At 44.3% G+C, this 26,549-nt stretch overlaps 8 protein-coding genes across 8 annotated transcripts; 2 read left to right on the top strand and 6 right to left on the bottom strand.

Moving 5' to 3' along the window:
- Positions 1 to 557: 557 nt before the first annotated feature.
- BRETT_004595 (uncharacterized protein) lies at positions 558 to 1,850 on the bottom strand (the record flags this gene model as incomplete). Its single annotated transcript, XM_041283089.1, has 1 exon — positions 558 to 1,850. The coding sequence occupies one exon, from the start codon at positions 1,848 to 1,850 to the stop codon at positions 558 to 560; it is 1,293 nt and encodes a 430-aa protein (XP_041136441.1).
- Positions 1,851 to 3,946: 2,096 nt separating this feature from the next.
- On the top strand, positions 3,947 to 6,025 carry BRETT_004596 (uncharacterized protein; the record flags this gene model as incomplete). Its single annotated transcript, XM_041283090.1, has 1 exon — positions 3,947 to 6,025. The coding sequence occupies one exon, from the start codon at positions 3,947 to 3,949 to the stop codon at positions 6,023 to 6,025; it is 2,079 nt and encodes a 692-aa protein (XP_041136442.1).
- A 2,227-nt stretch (positions 6,026 to 8,252) lies between these two features.
- On the bottom strand, positions 8,253 to 11,260 carry BRETT_004597 (uncharacterized protein; the record flags this gene model as incomplete). The annotated part of the gene is made up of 2 exons (XM_041283091.1): positions 8,253 to 10,401; positions 11,214 to 11,260. 2 exons carry the CDS (start codon positions 11,258 to 11,260, stop codon positions 8,253 to 8,255), a joined length of 2,196 nt encoding a protein of 731 aa, XP_041136443.1.
- A 344-nt stretch (positions 11,261 to 11,604) lies between these two features.
- BRETT_004598 (uncharacterized protein) lies at positions 11,605 to 13,023 on the top strand (the record flags this gene model as incomplete). Its single annotated transcript, XM_041283092.1, has 1 exon — positions 11,605 to 13,023. One exon carries the CDS (start codon positions 11,605 to 11,607, stop codon positions 13,021 to 13,023), a length of 1,419 nt encoding a protein of 472 aa, XP_041136444.1.
- Positions 13,024 to 13,286: 263 nt separating this feature from the next.
- BRETT_004599 (uncharacterized protein) lies at positions 13,287 to 15,029 on the bottom strand (the record flags this gene model as incomplete). The annotated part of the gene is made up of 1 exon (XM_041283093.1): positions 13,287 to 15,029. The coding sequence occupies one exon, from the start codon at positions 15,027 to 15,029 to the stop codon at positions 13,287 to 13,289; it is 1,743 nt and encodes a 580-aa protein (XP_041136445.1).
- A 470-nt stretch (positions 15,030 to 15,499) lies between these two features.
- BRETT_004600 (uncharacterized protein) lies at positions 15,500 to 17,686 on the bottom strand (the record flags this gene model as incomplete). The annotated part of the gene is made up of 1 exon (XM_041283094.1): positions 15,500 to 17,686. One exon carries the CDS (start codon positions 17,684 to 17,686, stop codon positions 15,500 to 15,502), a length of 2,187 nt encoding a protein of 728 aa, XP_041136446.1.
- A 453-nt stretch (positions 17,687 to 18,139) lies between these two features.
- BRETT_004601 (uncharacterized protein) lies at positions 18,140 to 19,690 on the bottom strand (the record flags this gene model as incomplete). The annotated part of the gene is made up of 1 exon (XM_041283095.1): positions 18,140 to 19,690. One exon carries the CDS (start codon positions 19,688 to 19,690, stop codon positions 18,140 to 18,142), a length of 1,551 nt encoding a protein of 516 aa, XP_041136447.1.
- Positions 19,691 to 21,122: 1,432 nt separating this feature from the next.
- Positions 21,123 to 24,956, bottom strand: BRETT_004602 (uncharacterized protein; the record flags this gene model as incomplete). The annotated part of the gene is made up of 1 exon (XM_041283096.1): positions 21,123 to 24,956. The coding sequence occupies one exon, from the start codon at positions 24,954 to 24,956 to the stop codon at positions 21,123 to 21,125; it is 3,834 nt and encodes a 1,277-aa protein (XP_041136448.1).
- Positions 24,957 to 26,549: the final 1,593 nt, after the last annotated feature.

Genomic DNA, 26,549 nt, shown 5'->3' on the forward strand with positions numbered 1-26,549 from the left:
TTTTTATCTGATCCATAACCAAGCATCTCTAGTTATTAAATCTCTTATCTGCTGACTACCAATTCAGATCAATAAACCTCGACTATGCACAACATCTTAATTGTCATGACTTAAAGTAAAGACATACACATTTAGCTAGAAATTTAGACGGCCAAGTGTGCTACTTTTTCGTTTTTAGTAGAACTTGGTGCACAGTATCATATCTATGTGCTTATATATCTAACTACTACATTCGTTCCCATGCTCAAGAGATGCACTGCCCTGCCCATGCCAGAAATTCTCACTCAACACGTTCAAAGCCATTTTCAGCTATATCTTGTATCTCCCCTCTATGCATTGAAACCACTCGATCAATCAGTTAGCGACATTTCACAAGGTGTCACATTAGAGCAAGCAGCAAACACTGATGCGACTACTATCATATTTTAATACCATAAAGTGCAAACACCCGGCCTACATCCAAAATACACCCATAGCCACCCAACAAAGTCCACATTAGAGAAATAAAAGTACAAATGCAACAATCCTATTATACACATCACATGTCAAGTCATCACTCATTCCAGATTGCCCAAAAACATGTGATCGTTCAACTCCTCAAACTCATTGGTTCCATTTCCATTATTCAAGTCGATGTCTTCCTCGCCACTCGTATAGAGATTGCCGAAATCGAACCCGGAACCACTTCCAGTGCCAAACAAGTCGTTTAGTGCATCTGGCTGGTCGTCATTCTGCACACTTGTGGCACTGGCCTGCACTTGAGGTGGCACAGCCTTCCCTCCTGCATGCAATTGCTTTTCTGCCTCTTCTCTTGCATGTAATTGCTTCTCTGCTTCTTCTCTCGCATGCAGTTGCTTCTCTGCCTCCTCCGCCTTTGCCTTTTCTCTCGCTTCTTGCTCTTTCCTCAACCTTTCCCTCCTTCTTTCTTCCTCTTCTCTCTTCTTCTTTTCTCTCTGTTCCTCCTCCTCCTTCTTTCTTCTTCTCTCTTTCTCTTCCTGCTGCTTCCTCAGCTCAACCTCCTTCACGAGCTTCTGCTTCACCGACTTGTACTCTGCATACGTCACACCTTTTCTCGTTGCACTGTATCTTTCGACGCTGTGCGTCCTCATCTTTACACCTATTTCGATCTTTCTTCCTGTTTTCGAATGGAAATCGTCCAATATCTCCGAGTACAGCATCTTATACTCCGGAATCTTGCCCGGAGCGTACTTGGCATACAGCTTATGAAGCTGGTCCTGCACCTCTGTCTCCAATATGTATCTTCCGGATATCTTTTCATCCTTATCGGACTGATTTTCATCCTCCAGTTTCTTCACTTGCTCCTTTAGCGAGCTGTCAAGCACCCGCATTGCCTCAAGATCACCCACAAAGAAGTCTCCAAGCGCATTTTGTGCCACCCGCTTCTTTAGGTACTCGTGGGCCTGCTTTTCTGGAATTTTCGACGAGTCGAATATCTTTTCCTCAATCATGCTTCTCGGAAAAGAGCGTGGAGGCACGATTCTCGATGATGGAATTGCCTTAACGGTCAAGTTTTCAAGCATATCACTACTAGACTTGAACTTCTGCATCGCATTAACCCGATAGAGATACATATCAACCTCATCATTGAGAAACTGTGCTTCCACCACTGATGGTGTTGGAATTGATAAGTTGAAAAGTGGATGTCCAAACTGCTTCGTTTGCAAATTCTCGTAGTACCGTTGGAAATATTGCCCTGATGCAAGACCGTGTGCAGCAATTGCTTCTCTTTGTTGTGCTGCTCTTTGTCTTGCTTGCATATGCCTATGTTCTGCAGCTGTGTGATATTTTCCAACATGCAACTTGCTTCGCTTCTTTCTGTATGTTCCCATCTTGCAATTTACTATTTATTGAAGTGGTTCAAAAAATTTGTTGTCTGTGTTTTCTTTTCTGTAAGTTTCACAAATGAACTTTATCGACTGATGGGTGTTGCTGTTTCACGGAGATAGAAGTGAAAGGTAGAATATGTGAATGAAAATAAAAATATGGCCAAGAGTAAAAACTAAAAATATCAGAGACATCGCGAAGGTGGAAGGTGCAAACTCATGGTCGTGTCGATGGGCGCGTCGATAGATGCGACTTTACCAGCGTAAGAAGCGAGTTGGTTCGCTTGGTAATTTATTTCTACATTAGCGGTATACTTCACTGAACATAACTTTAAACCCCCACTAAATATGGCCACAATTAATTTACACATTACCAAAATTGCCTTTATTCCTTAAATTGGTGCCTCAACTTCCGTTCTCACACCCTGACAGAATGTAAAGTATGCCAAACATACCTTTACGGTATTTATTTGCCCACACCCATACACCAGAAAGCATTTTGCATAAAATACGCATAAATTCATCGCTGGGGAACAAAAAGGCATTCGCCCAAATATGTCCCGGTTTAGCAAGCCGGATTGCCAAAAGAATGCGCGGACCCCTGAAAATGGCACAAGGAAAACAATACAGAAGAAAACATTAATTTGTTCTTAACATATGATTGTTCCTTTTTCCCTCCTTCTAAATGTGTTTGTAATACTCCGGATTTTTTTAAGCGTGTTTTTTTTCTCCCCTTTTTCCGGAAGGGTTCAGGGAGGACCAAAAGGAGTCAGAAAATAAAAGAGTCTTGGAAGGGATGCCATAATTCATTTTGTCTTGTGACACGACATACTATTAGAATGTATTGGAGGATGAGATTAGTCAGGGTGCGCTAGTGAGGTCAGGGTGCGTGCGTGAGCAGTCGCAAATTGCGGATGGAGTAGGCGGCCGGCGCGCAAGCAGCAACAAGCACCCTGTGATAACTCCGCCGGTGTCCCAGTGATCCAATCAGGATGTTTGCATGTAAGTATGCGTGGCGCTCAGAATAAGAAAATAGAAAGAAAAGTTTATTTGTTGGTGTGGATCCATAATCTAGAAGTGCTTTGTTTGGTTGCGTTTACATAGTCACTCGTATTTTATTATACTTTTCGTAATGGGTCTTTGAAATAGTTCATTTAGAGCACATAGTGTAATGTACGCTTTATGATTAAATTAAATCTGCCCACCGGAACAATGCACACAAAGTTGTTATTCTTTATGATTCTATGGTTTCCTTGTTTGTTCTTTGAGCCAGATACAGTTGACTTTTTGCCGACCATTATTCATTTTTACATTGGTATTTCTAAATAAGGTATTGTGAATTATTTTATTCTTTGCGCAGTTAGCCATTGTGTTTAATTTTTATTCTCAGCTACTGTTTTGTTATTTCCCACGTACATGTGTTAATCTGATTTTTTTGTACTTTTTACTTTTTACTTTTTGTCTTTTTGTACTTTTCGTACTTTTTTTGCACTCTCTTTATTTTATTTTTTTATTTTTTTTATTTTTCCTGATTTTTCCAATTTTCGTTCTCTTCGGTGAAATCCATTTTCGACAGCCTCAGATTTTGCATTATCGAGTGTTACGCTTAGTGAGAACCATATTGATTTGCAGGTATTGGCCAACCAATTATACGACAGGATTCTGGCTGCAGAGTTGATAGATATCTTGCATCTTTTGATTTGGCTGTTTGAGCCTGTGAAAGTGATAAAGAGAGCGAAAAATAGAGCAGATAAAGCTCATTGGATGATTCAGTAAGCAAGAGTATTTGAGGAGTAATTAGGTTGATACTTTGAGATAGACACGGAGAGAAGAGAAGAGACAATTAACTAAGGATAGCTGTAAGAGTCAGATCAAGAGATATTACCAGGAATTGAAATAGATTCAGAGATTGTGATCTGAATAGAACTGAGCATAACCAAATAAGCACAAATCCACATAACCAATCACATAACAAACATATAACCAATCACATAACAAACACATAACAAATCACATAACAAACACAACATCACACAACATCACACAACATCACACAACATCACACAACATCACATAACATCACATACCAAATAAATACAAACATGGCCATCTTCAGAAGCTACCACCGCAAAGGCAAGCAGTTGCTGCTCGCATTGCCAGTGGTGTATTTATTAGTTGTGGCGGGTATCCGGCTGACAAGCAGCAATGACACACAGGAAGATCTGCCGAGACAGATCGCAATCGACACGTACAAAGGCCAGACGAGTTTCGAGCAGGGAGACGACGTTTTGATGCTAGGAAGCGCGTTGAAAGCAGTCGGGGGAGCCCAGGACAACGAGCTGTCGTTCCGGTGGTTCGACCACTACGACCCGCGGCTGAAGTTCGGGGACCAGGTGGCAGATGTGGACGATAACAACGAGTTCGTGGACAAAAACAGCATTGCGTCGCACTTCATGATCCAGTCGCCCATATTGAAGCGGTCGATGTTCCAGGTGAAGTTCAACGAGGAGATCCCGATCAAGGCACTCGACGCGGTGACATACTCACCGGGTGAGGCGCGTTTTATCGACACGCTCATCCGGAAAGGCTACGGATACACGTTTTTCCTGGATTCGCAACCTGTGCACTTCACAATCTCGACGGACGACCTCGAGAAGTACCAGGACACGCGTTTCCTCTTCTCGGACAACGTGCCGCTCGGATTCGTCGACCGGTACAACCGGGCGGTGCTCTTCAACGCGTACCGGTTCGACATCTTCTACCGGCGGATGCCCGACAACCGTTTCAAGATTGTCATGGCAACCGTGCACCCGTTGAGCATGACCGAGGCCCACCAGCGGGACGAGGGCTTCGACATCCGCGACTTTGTGTTTTTGTCCGAGAACCAGCCCACATCTGTGCAGTGGATGTACTCTGTGCGGTTCCACGCGGACGAGGATGCAAAAGTCGCCCAGTTCTCGCCGCGGATGGCCTTGGAGATGCCCCAGCTCGCCTACTACTACCGCCGCTACCTGCTCACATGCCTGCTGGTGCTTTTGGCCGCCCCGGTGCTCGTCTACGTGCAGGTTGCCCGATTTTCGGCCATGCGGCGGCCTGAACCGGCCAATACCACGTTTTTCGCCCGCTGCCTCGCCTGGTTTCCCACCGCGGCCTCCGTGTGCTTCTTCGCCGGTTGCACCGCGGTCTTGTGGCTTGTTTCGCTCGCCACACTCCGCAGCAACTCCATCGCCTTCCCGGTGGTGTCTGCCGCACTTGCTGCCCCGCTCATGGGGCTCGTGTGCCTTTTTCTCCGGGCTAATTTCGCCCGACGGCTTGCTCTCCGCCTGCCCTTTACCCCCAGCACCCAGATGGTTGCACTTTCTGCCGCATTTGGCCTTTCTGTGGGCCTCGGATTCTTCGTTCTCGAGCTCATCACCCAGGACGTCCGCTTTTCGCAGCTCCTGTTTTTCCTCGTCGGGCTCTGCATGCTTGTCGTGTCCCCGGGTGCACTGTTGGGCAAGGTTCTGTACCTGAGGTGCGTGGGTGGAGGTAGAATGGACGAAAAGAAGCATGAGGAGGATTTGTTTGGTGCTGATATTTCGACATCCAACACAGCCTCTATTACCATTGCATCACCATCATCTCCTTCATCTCCTTTATCTTCATCTTCATCCCCATCTCCTTCATCTTCATCTCCATCTCCCCCCTCTTCCCTCCTCAGAAAATCACCCGGTGCCCCCCTCCCCCGCATCCGCGCATTCCTTGCCGTTTTGTGCCAGCACGCTCTCTGCCTCGCCCCCCTATGGTACCCGGCCAGCGAGCTCTTCTTTGGTGCTGCATACTCCACCCAGTACAGCTTGCACCGATTTGCACTTCACGCACTCTTCGCACTGTTCTGCTTTGCCGTGCCTTACTACTTTTCCTCCAGAACGCTTCTCTCCCGGATCCCGGCCCCCTCATTCCTCATCTACGCCGTCATTTCTCTCGCCTTGTGTGACTTGGCCTTCTGGTCTCGTTTCTTTAAAGGCTTTGGTGTCTTCCATACCAAGGGAGGCTTGCTTTTCGTCCAGAAGGCATCCCAGCAGTTGTATCAGTGGTTCGACAAGTACGATTCGGCCTACTTTGTGTTCTTGCTGTCCACCTTTGCTGCTGCCAGTTACATTGCCATTTTTGCCGTCTTGGCCGTCTGCTTCTGTTTCTAGCTGAGGTGATTGTTGTATATTTAGTGAGCTTTAATTACTGAATACAGATTCTTAATAATACCTGCCTGTAGATCACTCTTGCTAGCATTATACTCTTCAAATATATTCTTTCTTTTTGCTGATTGTACTTACTCTTCTCTGCTTATTCTATTCACTCTTTTCTGCTTATTCTACTCACTCTTTCTCTACTTATCCTTTCTCCTGCTACTTTCCATCTGCTACTCTTTATCCTCCTTACTTCAACACCTCATATTTCCTTCTCTTGCTTCTCTTTCGCTAGTCACTACGTTTCCCCTAGCATTCTTTTCCTTATTACTTTCATATGTCTGTATTCACTGCATCCCGGTTGCAGTTATGTGGCTCATAATTTCATGTTTGCAGATCTGTAAATAGTAAACATATTTTTCGGCCATACTACCTACCTACCAGCGCACATTCATTAAACACAATATTATGAACAGATGTTTAACGACAAAGTGACCGAATTTGGATGCACGATTCCAAGAGATGAATATTTCAACAAACCAAATGAAATTTATGCAAGACGATTATTTATCAAGGAAATTGTCCCAAGTCAGTTATTGTATGCAAGAAAAGAATCCCTGCCATATCTAACCAGCATTATCAACTATATTAGCTTTGAATACTATATTACTCTTGAACATCATAGCTGTTACTGTAATTTTACTTCTCTTGCTTCTTAATATTCCTCGTATTTCTTTAAAATGCGTACCTTTCTTGATGTTTGTATCATAAATATTGAGGAATTGTTTAGGTTTACTATTGGCAGCCACTTGTTTTGCTGGGTTGCAGACTTTAGGCACATAAGCACCGTATTTCCTTATTAAATGTTGATTCTCTGTACTTTGTTACAAATGCATTACTATACAGGTTGCTCTCAGCTTCATTTATTCATTGGTATTATAACACATTCTATTCAGTTATGCTGGCGCAATGATCTGTACTCCTACTTATTCATTAGTTCTGTTATTATACAACCACATTGCTACCACTGTAGCATTTAATTTCTTGTACGATAGTTTTTATAGGCTTACTATATTCGGTAATCTCTACTTCATAAGCTTCCATTACACTTCAGCACACTTTCTCAAGCACTTTCATATTTACTTCCATGCATTGGCTTACCATCATATCCTTATTACTCTTCACAAGTCACGTTCATTAAAACACCATTGCAATAGATCTGTCGATAATATTCTATATATAATTGATATGCCTCATTAGCCAAAAAAGCCTCACTCATAAGGATCAAAGTTATTCGAGCTAGTGCATTTTCCATTTTTTTGGTTGCTTATGTCTTCATAAGTTCTATTAAAAACACTCAATGTAGTAAACTTAAAACAGTCGGCGTCACACATAAAACTAAATAAATCTACATCGCACATCACCACCCATAATCTGAACCAGTGTTCTTCCAGAATGAGTTTCGTACTTAGTTCCATTTCATGGCTCTTACTCTGCTTTAGCTCAACTCTTGGTCATTTCATTAACTGATATATTCACTTTTCTCTGCAAACTCTGCTAGCTTACTTATTTTGCTCCACTTCACCGGTTATTATCCTAACAACTCTTTATCTACTTCCATTGACCTATCAATTACGGTCTACTCCAGATGCTTCCAATTCATTGGTTTACATCATTGCTCCTCTTCATATCGTTCTACATTCTCAACTTCCTGCATTGCTTTACAATTCTCTTCGCTTATTCAACCTCCATACTATTAGCTTTATATCATTATTCTACTTCCTTTCTCTGCTTCCTGCATTGCTCTACTCTACATCTTTCACACCCACTTCCATTCGATTGGCTCATATCATTACTATACTCACCTTTTCTACACCTCTGACTTGCCAATTAGAGTCTATTTCATATACTATTACTATATTGCCATACATCACTCCATACCTTCCTATACTCCATCAGCTTGCCAATTGAAATATATTTCATATATTGTCATTGTACAACTTTATATTGTTCGACTTGCGTTGTTCTGCTTCCTGCATTGATTTACATTGCTCCATACCCTTTTCTACCTCATCGACTTACTAATTGCAGTATATTTCATATACTATTATTGTATTGCTTTATATTACTCTACTTCACCTTCTCTACCTCCCGCATTGCCATGCATCACTCCACTCTCACTCACCATTTACAGCCCATTTCGATACTATTACTGTATTACTCCCTGTCCCCACACACACACCTAAATATTGGCGTTGCCGTTGCTCTCGTAGAAGTCTAGCATGTCAGAAAACTCGTCGTGCCAGTATAGCGGCATGTCGTGGGCAGAGTACTTGAAGTGGTTACGGTCGGCCTGCTTGAGGAGCACCAACTCGGCCCGGTGGAGCGCAATGGACGGGTGGATACGCCTCCACTGGTCCAGGAGGTCCGGATCACCGCATGCACCCTCGAGAGTGAGCATGCCGTTATCATCAAAGGCGCGGCCGCGGTCCAAGAGCTTCTGGTACTGGTCGAAGTCACAGCGTTGACCGGAGAACCAGAGGCCGACCTCGGGGAAGAAGCGGAAGCCGTTGAAGTCCGGGTTACGGAGCACATCCTCGCCGTAGCTGTACTTCAAGACCTCGGCATAGTGGTAGGGCATGTGGACCATGGTTCCCTCGAACAGCGTGCGGAACTGGTCGCGGAAGTGGTCCTCCCAGAACCAGTTGTTGTTCTTGTCGCACAACACGGTGTGCTGCTGCAAGTAGTCCTGGCGGCGGTCCGGTTCGACGCCCCAGAAGTCGAACAAGTGCTCCTGCTTCAAAATGTCCTCGGTGGACTTCATGCTGGCCTCGTAGAGACACGTGATGTCGATGTACAAGCCGCGGCGCACGTCGATGAACCGCGCGTCGATGTGGTTGCCGAGCCGGGTCTCCTTGCCGAACCACGGCGAAACGTAGAAGTAGTACATGCCGTCTCCCTCCTCCGGGTCCTCGAGCACAAGTGTTGCATTGTGTGTGATGGTCATGCGGTCCATCTCCTTCGCGCTCATCCGCACGTCGATATCGTCGTCCCACGGCATGTTGTTGCCGTTGAAGTACCACGAGATCGCGTTTCCAGAGAAAACCCAGTACTGGTACCCGGCCTGCCGCATGAACTTCGCATAAGACCGCATCATGTGGTGAATTTCGGCCCGGCGGCGTGCCACATCCACCACCGACTGGAAGAACGGGAAGTTCGTGTGGTCGCCGGACCGCGACCGGTCGTTTTCCAGGTAGTTGATCGGGAAGAAGAACATTGCCTCACCTCCTGCCTCCTGGCACTGCTTAAGCCTCTGCAAATGCACTTTTTCCTGCTTCGTCTTGTCCTGCTTGGCCTGTAACTTCTTCACCTCCGCGTCCAAGTCCCACCGCATGTCCTCGTCGGGCACATACACCTCCTCGGGCACCGGGTCGTCCCAGGACACGGGGTCCACGTACCGGGCCGCCGTCGCGTCGATCGTCCGAGCGAGCCGCTTCAAGTCGATCGTCGTGCCGCTGCGCCGCGTCCACTTCGCATGCCGCACCCCGTAGTACCGGTCCCAGAGCCCCTGTTCGCCCACGCGCCGGCGCTGCGCAACCGCAACTTCGTAGAATCCCTTTGCGGTAATTATGTCGATGCGCTCCGGCGGGTCCTGGAACCCGTAAATCCACGCATCCGAGTGCTTCAACTGCGCCAAGAGCGGGTTCTGGCTGCGCCGCATGAAATCGTCGCTGCGGATGCATTCCCACAACTTCTGGAACGACTCCTGCGTGTGCGCCCTGCGCTGGCGCTCGTACGCCTCGAATATCAACCCGGAATTCCCCAAATTCATCCAGTCCGCCCAGTGGAAATCAACCGCCAGCCCTTCTAGGCTGCCTGCGCTGCTCTCCAACTCGCGGATCACCTGCTGGTATAATGCGCCGATCGGGAGGCGCTGGTCGTACTTCGTGTTATCCGCAAGGCGCCGCGCAAGCGGGAACACCTGCGCCAAGTCAATATAAATAAAATTCTGCATTTTCTGCGTCTGCACAGCCCAGTGCTCCTGACTCGTGAAGCTGTTCATGAGCGACATTGTGTCCGCGTTCTGTGCACACAGCAGCAGCGCGCACACCAGCGCAACCAGCCCCGCCCACTCCATGCGCTTGGACACGCAGAATTCGAACGGCTCCCTGAGGTCGATCCCGCGCACCCACCGCGCCAGCCGCCCTGCGGCCACCTTCGGCGCATGCGCTAGCCGGCTCACCATCCGCCGTGCACCCCGCAGCGTCCGCGCAGGCTGCAATTTCCCGCCGTACTCCATTCCAGATGCTACTGTTTCCAAAACTTCCAACTGCCGATCTGTAATCACAGAATCGTTTTCTTCGACTTTCCTGCACGAATGCTGGATAAAGCTTGTGCCAAGATGACAAGTCGGTTCTTAGTCAATGCAAGCTGATTCGCAATCTGAGATTCGAACCAAGTGTAACTAATCAGATGTAACTAATCAGATGTAACTAATCAGATGTAAACTCAACTTGTAATTACTCAATTAATTCTCAATTCTATCTCAACTGCTTATGCTATCTCAACTACTTAATGCTCTCTCAAAATATCCTTTAACTCTCTAAATTAATCCTTCGCTAACCCGATTCGCAAATCTCACTTTTATAAGTTTCAGCTCGAATCTGCTTTTAAATACCGTGGCGTATCACATTAAAACTTTTTCTATCTCTGCTTCTCTTTATCTGCATATGCACACAGTAGGCTGCGAAACAAACAAAAAAAATTGGTTACTTTTTTCATTTTTTTTTTTCGGCTTTCACTTTCGATTGTTCTTTCCAAAGGGTCTTGTGACCGCTTTTGGAGGAGCTAGACTTTTTGCTATTTGCTTGTTTACTTTTCAGGATCTTTTCTTTCTCTTTTTCAGGCACTTCTCACTTTTTTTTATGCTGTTGCCTATTGCCGCTTTCCCCGATCCAAGTGTGTTCAGTCACCGAAAAAGCATATATATTTGCGAAAAACATCAAAAACTAATTCAAAATCAAAATCAAACTCAGCCTATATCATTCTTCTTCGAAAATTGAACAGCTCACGAGAGCTAAGAGAAAATTCATTCATCCCATCTTAACTTTGGTCCCCCCCTTTCAAAAACCAGCCCGGTCGAAACGCTCGAACTTTTTCGCTCCAAACATTTATGTCTCATTTTATGCATTCCATGAAAAACTTGCGTGCCCGAATTCCCAATTTTGTTGGAGCGTAGAGGTTGCGCATTATGGTGTACGGATGTTCTTCATATATGGTGTATTACATCCGTACACCCACGTGCTCCTTTCCTCCCTTCGCCGATGTTTCCTCTTTCGATACCGATCGCTATCTATCCGTGCTTTCTTCATCGAGCATTTTTCATCGGCAAACCTTTGCCGACATTTGCCTTATCTACCCACCTGTCATGTCTGTAGATCAAGCATAGATTGGCCAGTTATTTTGGCGGTATTTGTGATCTGAAATCTGCTGAGTATAAAAGAGACCCGAAATATAATTGTAAATGGCTAAAAATGTAGTTTTTCGACTGCACTTCAGCTTTAAGTGGTATCAATCTCCAACGAAATTCCACTATGCTTTCACTAATAAGATCATCGTCCAGAGTCACACTCCTTCGGTCAATTCGGTCTTTTTCTACCTCCTGCTTTAGGCTATCAGGTGAGGCGGTGAAAAGGAAGCCGGCCCAAAACCCGGTTTTCAGCAAAAGTCTAAAATCCAATCCTCACCAACTGGTGGAAACAATTCATAAAACTGCAGAGATGTTTGGTGCTGCGCACAGGTGGGGACCAAAGCCTGAGGATACTGGTGTCACAAGATTGGCCTTGTCCGATTTTGATAAAGGTGTGAAAGAGTGGTTTATCAAAGAAGTGAAATCTTTGGGTTGCACTGTCAAGATCGATGAAGTTGGAAATATCTTTGCTACCTATCCTGGTAAAAATAACAGTGCACCAGCAACAGGAATCGGTTCTCATCTCGATACTCAACCAACTGGTGGCAGATATGATGGAATCTTTGGTGTTCTTTCCGGGTTGCAAGTCTTGCGAACTATGAAACAAAACAACTACGTTCCAAACTATCCGATCACCTTGGTGGATTGGTGCAATGAGGAAGGTGCAAGGTTCCCGATGTCTATCATGGCCTCGTCTGTCTGGGCTGGTATCAACACCAAAGAGGAAGTTTACGCCTTGAAAGATGTGTTTGATGATAAAACTACCGTTCTTGATGAGTTGAAGCGGATCGGTTTCCAGGGTCCAGAGCGTTGCAGTCACGATTCGAATCCTCTAAAGTGCCATTTTGAAATGCACATTGAGCAGGGACCTGTTCTCGAGAACACGAACAAGAAGATCGGTGTTCTAATCGGTGCCCAGGCCTACAGATGGCTATATGTGACCATGAAAGGTATGGCCCAGCATACTGGTAGTACTCCAATGGAGTACAGAAGAGATGCCTTGTTTGCTACTTCTAAGGTGATGGTGGGAATCAACAGCATTGCCCGGAAATATGGTGGAGTGGCATCTGTTGGAAAGATGAGCGAGACTCCAAACGTTGTCAATGTCATTCCTGGTACAGTCAAGTTTGTCATCGACATCAGAAATCACACGGATGAGGGTCTTGAGAAGATGTATAAGGAGATTATGCAGTTGATCGAAAACTCGGTGAAGAATGAAGAGGGTAACGGTGTTTCAGTTGAGGCAACAGTCGAGAATCCATTCCCTATTCCGGCAACATACTTCAATAAAGACTTAATCAGCATCATTGAAAGCTCTGCTGATGATATTGTCGGTCCTCAGTATGTGCACAAGATGATGAGTGGTGCTGGCCATGATTCATGTGCTACGAACACTGTTATTCCAACTGCAATGATATTTGTTCCATCCAAGGATGGTGTTTCTCACAATCCTCGGGAATACACATCCCCAGAGGAGCTTGAGGCTGGTTTCCAGGTTCTTTTAGAGACTGTGCTTAGATATGACCAGGTTAGGGGTGATTAGATGCCTTTTTATATGCCTTTTTATTGTAATGAAAGATTTGTCTGTTTTATTTGATTCTGTAAATAAGTGCAATACTCTGTATCAAGCATTATGTTTTGGTCATATATCAGTCCAGGCATCATATTTTAATCATATTTTAATCATACTTTAGTCAGTATTTAATATCAATATTCTTTTTTAAATATTGTTCAGTATTAGCATATTTACTGACCTATTCCGGCACATATATTACACACAATTTAATAAAAGCACTATACAAAGAGTTAGCTCACTATAAAGTCTTCTCGTGGATCAGTTTCCTTTGGCTCAAGATCTCCACGTCTATGAGCAAAGAATTCACCAAACTCTTCAACATTCTGCCACTCCTCAAGCCACTTCTTCTCCAATATCTTGCCCGGTATCCCCTTAGAAGGCCATATCAAGTTGATCACGACCAAAGTCAAGGCGGCTGGAATATATCCAGTAAAGAAGGAGAGCTCATAAACACGAGTTGCACCAATTGGAACAGTATGAGTCTTGGTAGCACCAACAAAACCCACAATATTAGGTAGGATACCGCATATATAAGCAGTAAAGGCTCTAAGATTTATGCCATGCCAGTAGTAATATGCACTAGAGTTGTCGGCAATGTATAGATCCCGCAATTTGAGGAAACCCTTTTTGAGAATGTAGTAATCACAGAACACGACACCTGCAATAGAGGAGAGGAAGACTGCATAGGCAGACAAGTATGTGGTGAACATTGAGCTACTGGTCAAGAGATTCCATGGGCAGATGGCCATTCCAATTATAGCACAGATAAATCCTCCTCTTCTAATGTTGATGAACTTTGGGAACAATGCTGTCATGTCAGTTCCTGCTGAAATAGAGTTTGCTGAAATGTTTGTTCCCACTTGAGCTAAAGCAAAACCAAGAGCAATAAAGAAAACACCTGCTCTTGAACCGCTTTTCTCGTGATCCAAGAACCGAGTCAAGACGTCCAAAGGATCCCAGTATGTTTCTCCGTATAGCAAATGTGAAGCTGATGACACTAAAATTCCGATAAGGCATGTCACGGAGAAAAATATAGGGATGGAAATGAACTGAGACCACAATGCAGCACTTGGCTTTCTGGCCATCCTAGTAAAGTCAGGCTCGTTCACAATAAGGGTTGCAAAGTTAGAAAGTGCGTTCATCGTAGAATTAATGAATGCCCAAGCATATGCTGAACCATGAATGGTGGCCGGCTGTCTAACCACTGGTCCTGCACCGCCTGCCTTAACCATGGTCCAGATTAAGAATGCAAAACCAGCAATTGGACAAACAATGGCCTTGGCTGTGAATAAATGTCTCACATTGTGTGGATGCAAGTAGATGAAAGGTAGCTGGCATATCCAGAAAACAAAGAAGGAAAGTAATCCAAACGAATCAATTGCATCGGAGTGAATGGTATCTTTGATACGCGTGTCCAAGTCATTTCCAAATATGGCTTTAAGCATCAACTGCACACAGTTGCCACCAATTGAACTTTGAACTCCAAACCAGACACAAGCCATCACCACTCTGTTAATAACAGGCCAAAGAGATCCCCAGATACCAAAAGAGCTTCGGCAACTCACTGGGAATGATGTATGGTAATATGTTCCGACTCTCGAACTCAAGACAATAAATCCAGCAACAAATCCGTAACCAAGCCACACTGTTAGCCAAGTCATCCAACAATTCATACCTGCCTCTACGCCTGTTGCCGCAATCTGCCAGGTATTAACGTTAAACGAATCGGCAAGCCAGAAACAGACAAAGTTCAAGAATCCCCAGGTTCTTCTCTTTTCTTCAACTGGCTTAAGATCATAGTTGTACAAGAATAACTGCGAGAACGACAACTCTTTTGTACCTTTAATTTGCAGTTTGTCCAAGACCCGCTTGAACTTAGAACGTGGTCTTTCGTTAGAAGTTACAGAGATCTGCTCCTGCGAAACTGACACTCCAAATGCTTTTGGATTGTTTTCAGAGGTCGATTCACTCATAGTGAAATGGAAATGTAATTATTTTTGGAAAAAGCTTTTTTGCGAAATGAAGTAAGAGAACAGCATTCTTATATCTATTTTATTAATTTCAAACTCCTAAAATGTTGCTTACTACAATTGTGCCAACCCCATATATTTATACTTGTTACGAATTAAAATTGGTCTAAGTCCAAATGAAATCAGATCACTTTAACCAGACTGGAAATTGATTATCTACTTGTAAAGAATGTAGCTAACAGTATGCCGCGATTTCCCAAAGAGGAAGCTGGCCCACAAATCAGTTCATTATTAAGATAGCGCGGGGACCGGGAATAAAAAAAAAATTGGCCGTCTGTCTTATCGCATATACGTAAAAATTTCCTTGATATTGAACAAATTTTTGGCCGACGATCTTCGTATAAATGAGTACACAATGCATACAATACTTAAATGTAACAATACATTAATTTATAATTCATTATTATCATTACTTATCGCTTTATTGTAAACTTGGAAACCCCCAGAAGGTAAGCCCGATCTAAAAGATTAAGGGCCAAAGATAAATCAGCAAATGAAGATTTATTGCATCCTAGCCACCACCTGAAATTATCCATTAGATCTCTAATTTTATCGCGGTCTTCATCCTTAGTGGCAAGGCTGTGTACAAGAAGGAAGAAGTTGGCAATAACTGCAAATTGAAGACGAGACCAAGAATACCAAAAGTATCGGACTTGATCCACTCTGAGTGTACTCACCAGCAAATATATCTTTCTGAGACAATCTATGGACCATTGAATAAGTATACCACTATACTTTTCAAACGTCACATCATCTGAACTGATCATTTTGTGAATCAGATGCCGTAGAATTAGAATTCGTGCAACTTCAACCGAGATTTGGATAGATCCATTTGCCCGAGGAAGTTGACTGCTTACTTGTGAGCTGATAAATAGATCTTTCGGACACAGAGAACCTAACAAAGATACTTTGTGAAGATACAGCTTTCCAATAATGAGCAGTGTCTCGAAAGAACGTGGAATGCCTTCTTCAGCATAGAGAAAGTTGTCACACATGTCGGCTACCAAGAGCGATACTTTTGCTAAGTAACAAAATGACTTTACTGAGTACTTAAAGTCGACCGATTCACGCTCACCAGTACTATAGCTCTCATAATCATCCTCTGTGAGCTCTGGAATATTCCAACTGCTCATCTTTACATGTAGAGGACGACCATAACAAGCCGCAAACCATGTATCTTGAACCACATACGTCCACCATATCCGTTTTCTAAGTTTCTTGTCCCAGTCAGGAAGATTCCAGTCATCACAATTACGGTTATATCCAAGAGTTACGGCTAAGGAAGCTGCAATACTAAGAATCATCCATGTGAAAGGTGTATCCGGCTTGGATAGGTCAGCAGGCCGTTTGTGAGAGAGAAGAATACATGCCTGAAGAGAGGAATAGTTCGGCATGTCTTGATCTTCCATAACAGCCTGACGAGCAATCTTGAAAAGTAGCTGATCTGAAGGCATTGTATGCTGCTTGAGAATAGAATCCACCGACCACCAATCCATGGCTAGCGTGAGCAGTGTAGCAAGAAGACTATTGTGAAACTCCAACATGTTCTGGTTCGTGCCAAAATAGAAAAGGCTTCTTGAAAAAAGAGGAAGAAACGGGTTGATGAACCTGAAATAGATGAGAAGAAGTCTGGGACCGTAATTATTTATTAGGTGCCGTATTTGCTCCTTGGTCTTGATATCATTATGTGAAAGTCCAGGGTCAGACCTCACGAAAAGTAAAGATGGTGTTTCTTTTTCACTTCCAGAAAGTCGGCGTATCAGCATGCCACCCTTGGATAATTGACCTGCCATTCGGGAAGTTGGAATTGCATTTGGACTTCTTCCATGCTCCACAATTGTCACTGAATCGTGGGCAATTACCCGATAAAGAAACGGGTCCATATACGAGTTCTCAGACAGATATTGCACCTTAATGGCTTCGTCAGCATCTACAGATCCGGAAATATAATTCTCCATCTCTGCCACAGAACACACATCATACCTACTTGTGCCATCAGGTCGCAAGTGATAAGTAGAAGGCCCTTCTTCTCCATTCCGAGTCTTTGAACTGTCTTCCTGGCCATCTTGCTTCCATGAATGCCCCGTTATTTCAGGGTCGATCGACTCGTCGGCAATGTCACGAAACATGAGGTTCCACATATCGATTGTAAACGGAAGGTCGAGCCCGAAGGTCTCACGTATTGGCTGTGATACATCTTTTTGTATCTCGAAAGGAAGTGTAGAACTATCGTTATCTAGTACTTTGTCTTTGGATGACTCTGAACTGGTCAACTCGATGCTTTTAGACGTTGGCTGGCAATTTGGCGTTTCAATCTGTTTCTGTTCCACCTGCTTCACTTCATGTAATGGCAATTGCTTTGTTGAGACGACCTGCTTGGGAACATAGAATCTAATCTTTGATCTGGACAGTTTTCCGGATCTTTCTGGTGGCTTTTGAGTAAATGTGCATTTTACTCCACGTTTCTTACACAACATGCAAGGTGGACTTCCTTGCATAACACAACATGTTTTTCGGTGGCGGCATAAGTCACATGGCCTGCTTTTCTTCGATCTATATGGTCTTCCTTTCGCTTCCGTGTTTACAACTTGTTCAGTCATTGATCAAAGTTTATTCTTTGTGGTAAAGTAATGAGGTACAGATTTAAGATATCAAGCCTCGTGATCCTCATGTACGGGGAAGACATCACCATACACCACTTCAGTTTCCACGCTTTCAATAAGTGTAAACTTCCGATCTTAAGATTTGAAATTTTCAATGATGTATGTTAATCCATTTTTCTGAAGTCAGGCCACTTTGGAGCCTAATTGAATTCATGTGCAATCGGCGCTTATCAGCAGACTGGCGCGGCGAATTAACAAAAAAAAAATAAAATAAAGGCACCAACTGTTTGATCGAACTTCCGAAACAGGCAACCTCGGCAAACTCGTCTCGGTCAGTATACGAGATAAAGATAACACGTAAATGAGCAAATTATGGATGCTACAGCCAATGAGGACACACAAAACAGTAATCAAGTATAATTTCTGCATTATATTATCAAAAGTCCTTACTTAGTTTACATATTTGGGAGGCTCTACATGCATCGTACTCTTCATCATACTTTTCCCCCTCTTAATGTACTGGCCAATTGGTGTTTCAGGGTGCATGAAACCACCATGGTCTCTATTCCAGAGAAGATTACCTCTCAAAATTGTATATCTAGGCCAGTTTGTGAATTTCATTCCCTCAAATGGCGTGTAGTCAATGTCATGATGAAGATCCTTATTAGTCAAGTTGAATGGTTTCATTTCGTCCTTCGGATACCAAACAACAAGATCTGCATCTTTGCCAACATCGATAGACCCTTTATCCTTCATTCCGTAGAGTTTGGCAGGGTTGGAACATGCGATTTCAACAAATCTCTGTGTACTAATACGGCCAGTTTCCACACCGTAGCAATAAAGAAGTGGCATTCGTGTTTCAACACCTGGCAGACCGTTTGGAACAATTGCAAAATCCATGTGTCCATCCTTGGATAGACCCTTCTTTTTTCCTCGTTCACTGTCATCATACTGGCAGGGAGAATGGTCACTTGAGTAAATGGTAACAGTTCCGTTTTCAACAGCATTCCACACACCTTCAAGTTGGTCTGCAGAGTCTCTAACTGGGGGTGAGCAGATATACTTTGCTCCTTGGAAGCTATCATTGGTATCAACGCGGATCCCAGTCTCGTCTAACACCCGTCCACCTTTTCCCTCGTAGGGTTTTAGATAGTCACTGGTAAGAAACATGTACTGGGGACAGGTCTCCGAGTATATTGGGTAGTTCTTTGTTTGTGCAACGCGAACATGCTCCATGGATTCTTTGGTCGACATGTGCACAATTAAGAGTCCCTGATCGGCCAACTTGGCAAGACTTATAGCCCGATAAGAGGCTTCATCCTCACACAATGATGGTCTTGAAGCACTGTGATAAAACGGTTCTGTCAAACCAATCTTCTCAAATTTCTCGATCAAGAAGTCGATGACATCGTCATTTTCTGCGTGGATCATTGTTGTTATGCCCAATTTTCGAGACGCGATCAACACCCGAAGAATCTGTTTGTCACTGACACTCCAAATCTTATATGTCATGTACACCTTCACCGAAGTGATTCCATACTTTTTGACAAGCACTGGGAGCTCACTCTCGACAAATTTCGGTGTTGGATCAGTCACTATCATGTGCATTCCGTAATCGCAGTACGTTTTGTTCTTGGCAAGTGACATATAGTGGTCTAGATCAGGAAACACGGACTTCACACCTTTATCCTGGGTTGCAAACACGAGCATTGACGTGGTTCCACCACATAGTGATGAGCGGGAAGCTGACTCAAATGTGTCTGTTGAACATGGTTGGCAAACATGAACATGCGGATCGATTCCACCAGGTGTTATAATTCCTCCTTTGGCATCGATCATTTTTTCACCTTCAAGTGGCTGCGAAGAAATGCATTGTATTTTTTCATTCTTGATACCGATATAGGCTGGGGGTCTAATTTTTGAGCCTGCATTCACTATGGAGCCGTTGTAGACAACCATATCGAATGCTTTAGCGAGAGATTTGAATAGTGTTGGACGCATTGTGTATACTATCGAAAGTAATGAATTTTCTACTTCTTTAAGATCTAAATTTGTATTATTTTGATTTTGAAGTTTTTGGAGATGGAGAAACACCGATATGTGCATATATATATGATCAGACAGTTCCATACTCGGGGTCCCGTAATATATGCCGGTAATTGTAAGAAATATGACGGCATGAAACGGTAGCCGAAATAATGACAATTTCCAAATCGGGAAACCCTTTCGCCGATCATAAAATATTTTTTACCTTGATTTCAATGCTGCGAACTGTATTAGAAACATGAGGAGAGGGAGGAGAGATAGGAGTGCAAATAATATTAGTAATATAATCAAAAATTAATGGGGAACAAGTGAGGAGAAAAGTTGTGTATTTGTGAATAAAGAATTGTAACAAACAGGGGAAGGAGGAAGGAAATGTAGAGTTAGGATGCAGAAAAAAAATATGAAGTGTAGAAAGCAAGGAAGATAATTCAGAATAAAGTGGTAAGAAAGTATAGAGTAGTATAATAATGCAAGTGACGACAAATGACAGTCAGGAAATATGGTGAGAGAATGGAGTAGAGACAAATGTGTGAAAATATAAAGTAGGTAAAGAATGGTGAAGTATAGAGCGTGCAGGGATGAATATTAACTTAAAGCAAATTGAAAATAGTGAGGTAAGAGGAAGGAGTAGTTGGATATTGCTCAAGGGTACAGAGAAATAGAGTGAGAAGAAGAATAGCAAGAAAGTGGAGAAAAGAAGAGAGGTAAGGAAAGATAAAATCAGGAAGTATAAGAAAAAGAAGGATTACGAATGGAGGTAAATAGATAATGATAGTGAGAAGTAGCGAGGTAGGAAAGAATATAATAATGAGAGTGTTAGGTTACCAAAGAATAGATAAATAAGGAATGAAGTAAGAGATAAGGAACTAGCATACAGTAGAAAGAGTCAATAAATAGAGATAAATGAGACAAAGTATCTCAAATAGAAAARAGAAATATCACAGAAGGAAGTAAATAGATAATGATAGTGTGAAGTAAAGAGAAAGGGAAGAAAGTAAGAGTAACAGTGGAAAATATTAAAAGAAGAATTACAGAGGAAGTAAATGGATAATGGTAATGAGGTAGAAAAAGGACAACGTAAGAATAAACTTAAAGAAGGATTACAGAGGAAGTAAATGGATAATGGTAGTGAGGTCGAGAAATGGAGCAACAAAGTAAAAGGATGTTGGTAAAAGGAAGTGGGTAAAGGAATGTAGGTCAAAGAATGTAGATAAAATGATGTAGATAAAATGATGTAGGTAAAATGACGTTGGAAAAAGGATGGAGGTAAAAGAAAGTGAGTAAGAGCATGATGGCAAAGAGAAACATACAGCAAATATGCTCAGAGACAGAACTGAGAACGGAATACAATAAATTAAAGCTATAAGCCAATAAATAGAAACCTGACTCACTGCTCGGTGTCGCTGCTGGCGGCAGAAGACGGCATGGAGTCGTTGAAATTGGTGGAGTGGGTCAACCTGTATCTGCGGAGACGCATTCTGCGGCGTCTGTTGATGAAGGATAAGGAGTTGGAGGTGACACCACCAAGGCAGGAGTCGCGGTCATCGTTATTCTCCTCGATGAGGTTGTCGTTGCCGAGGTAAAGCACCTTTAGAACGTTTCCAAAGGCAGCCACGATGGATTTGTGGCCGAACTTGGCGAGTGGGCCGACTGATTTGGCCGCGAGCCCCGGCTGGGCCCCCTCTGGGATGTCGTAGAAGCTCACGGCGCCGTCTGCCGACATGGTGAAGCCCTCCCAGCGGTGTGAAGTTGCCTGGTGGCCCCCAGTGGCAGCTGTAGGGTGTCCACCAGGCAGTAAGTGCCAGAACGGGTCGTCCAGCGCAGTGGAGCTCCTGCCAGCCGGCCGGCTCCTGCGTCTGATCCCCAGGATGCTGTCCAGGTCCGTCGGGAGCCAGCCCGCGACGTGACGGAGCCAGTGCTGGTGCTCGGAGACAGATGCAAAGCCAAGGCACCTGGTCTCGCGCGGGTCCCGGTCAACACGCAGGCAGATGCTGTTCTTGGCCCTGTTGTCGATCGTGAAAGTGTGCACGATCAACGTGCCGGTCTCCAACTCGGTGTAGGCAAGCGTGAAGGAGCGGACTGAGGCACAACCACAGAACCGGCAGTGCGAAGGCTCCGGGTGGAAAACTCGGAAGGAATCCGGCCTGAACTGACCAATGGGGCCCTCCCGGAGCACTGTTCCGGACTGCACATCGATGAGTTGGGCCTGGAGATGGCAGGCACGGACCACCATGCCGACAAATGGCACGGGGGCGAGCACAACTGATGCCTGGAGGTGCGAGGTGTGGTCGCTGAGGTGCGAGGGTGGGCTGTTGTCCCCGCTGTTGTACCCGCGGTGCACGTTCACCACGTGGGCCCGCCACCGCGTCCCGGTAGCCACCAGCACGAGCAACGACCCGTCCGACAGCGCGAACACCAGGCGGTCGCTCATCCGGGGCGTACAGAGTGCTGTGCAGCACATTATCCGGGCCCCTGGGGCCAGCCGGGCGGCAGATTCTGGCCCCAGGCCGTCCATCACGGCCTGCTTCTCGGTATTTCCCGTAACGCAGTCAACAGTGAGCAGAATACCCGTGGAGAGGACAATCACGAAGTCCCGGTGCGAGTTCCGACTGAGCAGCCGGAGGTTTGTGCTGGAGTCGAACCGGGAGTCCGGAGAAAGGGGGCGGTTGCTTGGAGGGTGAAGAAATGTGTTAATGTGGGGGGAAGTAGTGGATTGGTTTGTTTGGGAGGTGGGTGAAGAATTACTTGGAGTAGCTGAACTTGTTTCAGTAGCTCCCCCTCTTTCACCACTTAAACTTGTTTGAGTATCTCTACTTCCTTCAGCATCTCCTCTTCTTTCAATTCTTCCCATCCGCCTCCTCCCACCACGTGACCTGGCTCCTGGAACGTGTCTCGTGCGAAAAAACGCCTCTAACGGCATCTCACCCTCAAGACCCTGACTGTGAATCGTCCATATCCACGCCATTGCAAGCCTCGACCAGCATTTGACCATGCCACCTCGGCAGAAAACTGCAATTAGCGATCCGGACGGTGACATCACCACTTTTTTAACCGGCAGCAGCTTCACAGACATCGGGAGCTGCGTGGGAACAGGAATCGGCCGAACGAGTGGTGACCAGACGAGAATCTTGTTGTCCAAGCCCACAGAAGTCACAAACGGGCAGCTGGACGTTGCAACAGCCGCCACATCGAGAAAGTGGCCTCTTGAAAGCTCCTTGCACTTGAAAGATCGTGCTTTATCACCAATACTGCTTCCAGAATGCTGGAATTCCCGCTGCCTCCTTTTCTTCAAGCCCGTGCTTTCGTAAGCTGCAGACCCAGAGCTCTTTGCAGTTGGTTGTGTAGCTAAGCTTCCAATAACATCACCAGTCACGTGTGCTCTTGGTGTCTTTGCAGCTTCTCCTTTTCCTCTTTCCTTTCTTTCTTTTCCCTCCTCCTTCTCCTCCATTCCAGTATCGCTCATCTGCTGCATGTCTAATACTGCCGGCTCGCTCGATAAGGCAATCTTCAACCCAACGTAAGCCGTGCAGGCCACAAAGATGACAAATGCCCCGTATTCAACAAAATACGACACGTTGAACCGGAAAACCGTCGGCAGAAGACCGGAATTCGCGACACTAGATGCCCAGGAACCAGTGCCAAGCCTGAGCAACCCGGATTCCGGTGCCAAAGCGACGGAAACTGTCCCGGTGGGCTTACCTGAGACCTGCGAAACCATGTTGGCGAAAAAACGACCGTTGCCAAGAGCCTGTCCGAGCACTGCCGCTGGAATCTGCCCGGAAGCCGCTGGATTTCCGGTCCTGGTCCATGTTCCCATCCACAAAAAGCATGCCAGAACTCCAAAAGCAGTCCACAGCCGCTGGAACGTGCCCAAATGCCGCCGGCACACATCGGGACTGTTTACGCTCTTTTGCAACACATCCTGGAGCTCCAGTTTGCGAACATCGATCGTTAGGCATGTCGCAAAGTAAGTCACGTGCAGAAAGAAGTCAAACAAGCAGCTCGCAAGTGTGAAAATAGCCACCTGCCTGCCCAGATTCGAGCCTGTAAGCTTTATTTCCACCAAGGATACAAGACAAACTTCAATTACAAGCATTGCACTTGCCGGAACGCTCTCCAGCAACGCCTGGTGCACCCTCAGCGGGAAATTACACTCTTCCGGTGTGTCTCTAACTGCTCTCACAAGTCTGAACGTGTTGCTCAGACTCACAAGTACCGGCACACACAGAAAAACTGCCATTGGAAGCTGCAGAATGTCAAACTTCAGGCCGGAATGTATGCATGTCACCGTTCCGGCGGCAAATTCCGAAAGAATGAGCTCTACTACGTGTGCAACAACCAATCCGGGTCTTGATTTCAAGCTCCCGAGTCTTGAAAAGGCCACATAATAGTACACAGCTGTCACGAATGGCAGTATTGTGACAACTACTCTCTCAAAAAGAGTGCATCTTGAAAACTCAACGGCAAATGAGCTGTCTGTAGCCTCCCCAGCAACCACATTCGCACTCTCAAGCCTTGCTTGTACTATATTCTGCCCAATCCTGCTGCCTACAACATCATCATCCGACTTCCGGCTCCAAATTAAAATAAATGCAGCTTTTGCACTTCGTACAAGCCCATCCGAGTACCTAACACCAGAATACAGCTTTCTGTTCACACCTTGCCGCTGAATGGTCCTGAAAGTGTTGTTATCAGCCTCAAGAGCACGTCTGCTCGAACCCCAAGGCTCGAGTGGTGACTCCACAAATATGGTAATTGGCTTTTCCTCATTTTTCAGCCGAAATGCCTCCACTCCCGCAAAGCTCACACTCTGGTCACGCTGAAATCCATACATCACCCTTTCCTGTACAGCCATAAGCTCTAACATGAACATCTTGCTCATAGCATTTGCGTTTGTCCCAGATTCAACCTCCAACCACCGACAGACCAAGTCCGCACCGCCACATTTTGGCTGCGCCACATTCATCAACTGGGTGTTTTTCAGCCACTGGGCACCACTATGGCCATTAAGCAGCATCAAACTGGGAGACATCCACAAAGAGTACATTGCCGGGTAACCAAACATGAAAATAAGCACTGCTGGACATAGTATGTGCCACGATGGATGCGAAAGAAGAGATTCTGTGAGGCGCAGCAGAAGTGTTCTTAGAGTATGCGCCACACTCACCTTCAGGTCTGACGCTGTGTATTGCATCTCCACCAAGCTGCCCTTAGAATGCATTCGTTTATAAGTTGCAGATGGGAGAAAGATGTTGGTTTTGTTCTAGTTGATATTTTGAAAATATTTGTGCCTGGTGTAAATTTAAGTGGCACACAATCTAAGAATATCTTTGGGCGTTTAATATGATATTCTTGAATCTTGATCTCCACCAATCTTTAATCTTTGAAGCAATCCATAAACTCCACCATTCAACCCTATTGCACTTTTGAAATGAAAAAGTCGTAAATATATCAATAAATTATCTTATGGATTTGTCTTTAAGATATAGATAGATCTTAAACTCTAATTCCGGCGACCCCTCACTCTATTTTTACTTTTAGCTTTTTCTTGAATTTTCTCACCAACATTTTTTTTTACTCCGATACATTCGCACATTGTGCGACACCCCGAATTTGTGGATACCCCACTTGAAAAACGGTTTTGTACGTAAGCAGGTTAGTTTATCTCTATTTCCAGCCTATGAGCATTTGAGAATCAACGCTTTTAAAGAATAGGTTTAATTCTGCATTCTTCTTGTACCATCGGAGTGCGTGAAATATTGCAGTATTTGTTTACTCCACCAAACTCCGATTAAATCTGGAAGTACCGATAAGTGCACGAAGCATTGTTAAATCAAGCTATACTTAACAAATTACTATTCATGAAAATATGTAGTGGTCACGTAAAGAGAAGATAAGTGAATTGCCTGTAGAGTTGTTGTTCGAAGTGTAGATTGCTTGTAAAAGGTTGCTGACAATGCATTTTGCTTTCTTTCTTATTGCATTGTGTGCTTTAACTTTTTACCCTTTTCATATTGTAGTATTTGATAGATAGCACTCAAGTATGTGAATACAGTTCTTGTTGGGAAAAAATAGAATTTCGGATGACGATATTTCCTTTAGGATGGAAATTACTAAAATACCACATTACGACATTTTTTGCAGAAATGGTTGTTTCCTTGAAAATGACAAAGAGGTTGTTGAATTTGCCATATGGTAATCTGGAAACAGCACTCTTGAATTTGTCAAAACAATGTAGCTCTCGAACAATGGAGTTCAAGTAAGTGAAGATGGTATTGTTATATCATCTGATCAATACGAGAACCACATCTATATAAAGTGAAGATATTCCCTTTTGTCTATCATTATACATACTATCTATTACATACTAGAAAAAACATCGAAACAATATATAAATCTGGTAACACTAACTTTAACAGAATTGTATGTTTAGTTAAAATTATTGGCTAGTTAATTAGCCAGCATACTGGCAACATAATACATTGATTATACTGATAGCAGTACAAATAATGTCTACAGTTATCATATTTAATTGGCTTCAAATGACACCCATTATTTTATAATTTATAAGTTGTCGTTACCTGGTATATCGAGTGTTCTTAAGGTTAAAGAAAAGATAGGATACAACGTAAAGAGGTGAAGAAGAAGGTATAAAAGATGCAAATAAGAAGTGTACATGCTTAAATACATAGTCCTTTGAGCAACGCTTTCGAAGTCACAAAATAAGGCAGGGTAATTTTATATAGACGCGACTATCTATCACACTCATGCTCATTTGTAATTGTGTAATATGTTTAGAACGTACTCAGGATAA

The sequence above is a fragment of the Brettanomyces bruxellensis genome, chromosome 7, assembly GCF_011074885.1.
Source record: "Brettanomyces bruxellensis chromosome 7, complete sequence".
Lineage (NCBI taxonomy): Eukaryota > Fungi > Ascomycota > Pichiomycetes > Pichiales > Pichiaceae > Brettanomyces > Brettanomyces bruxellensis.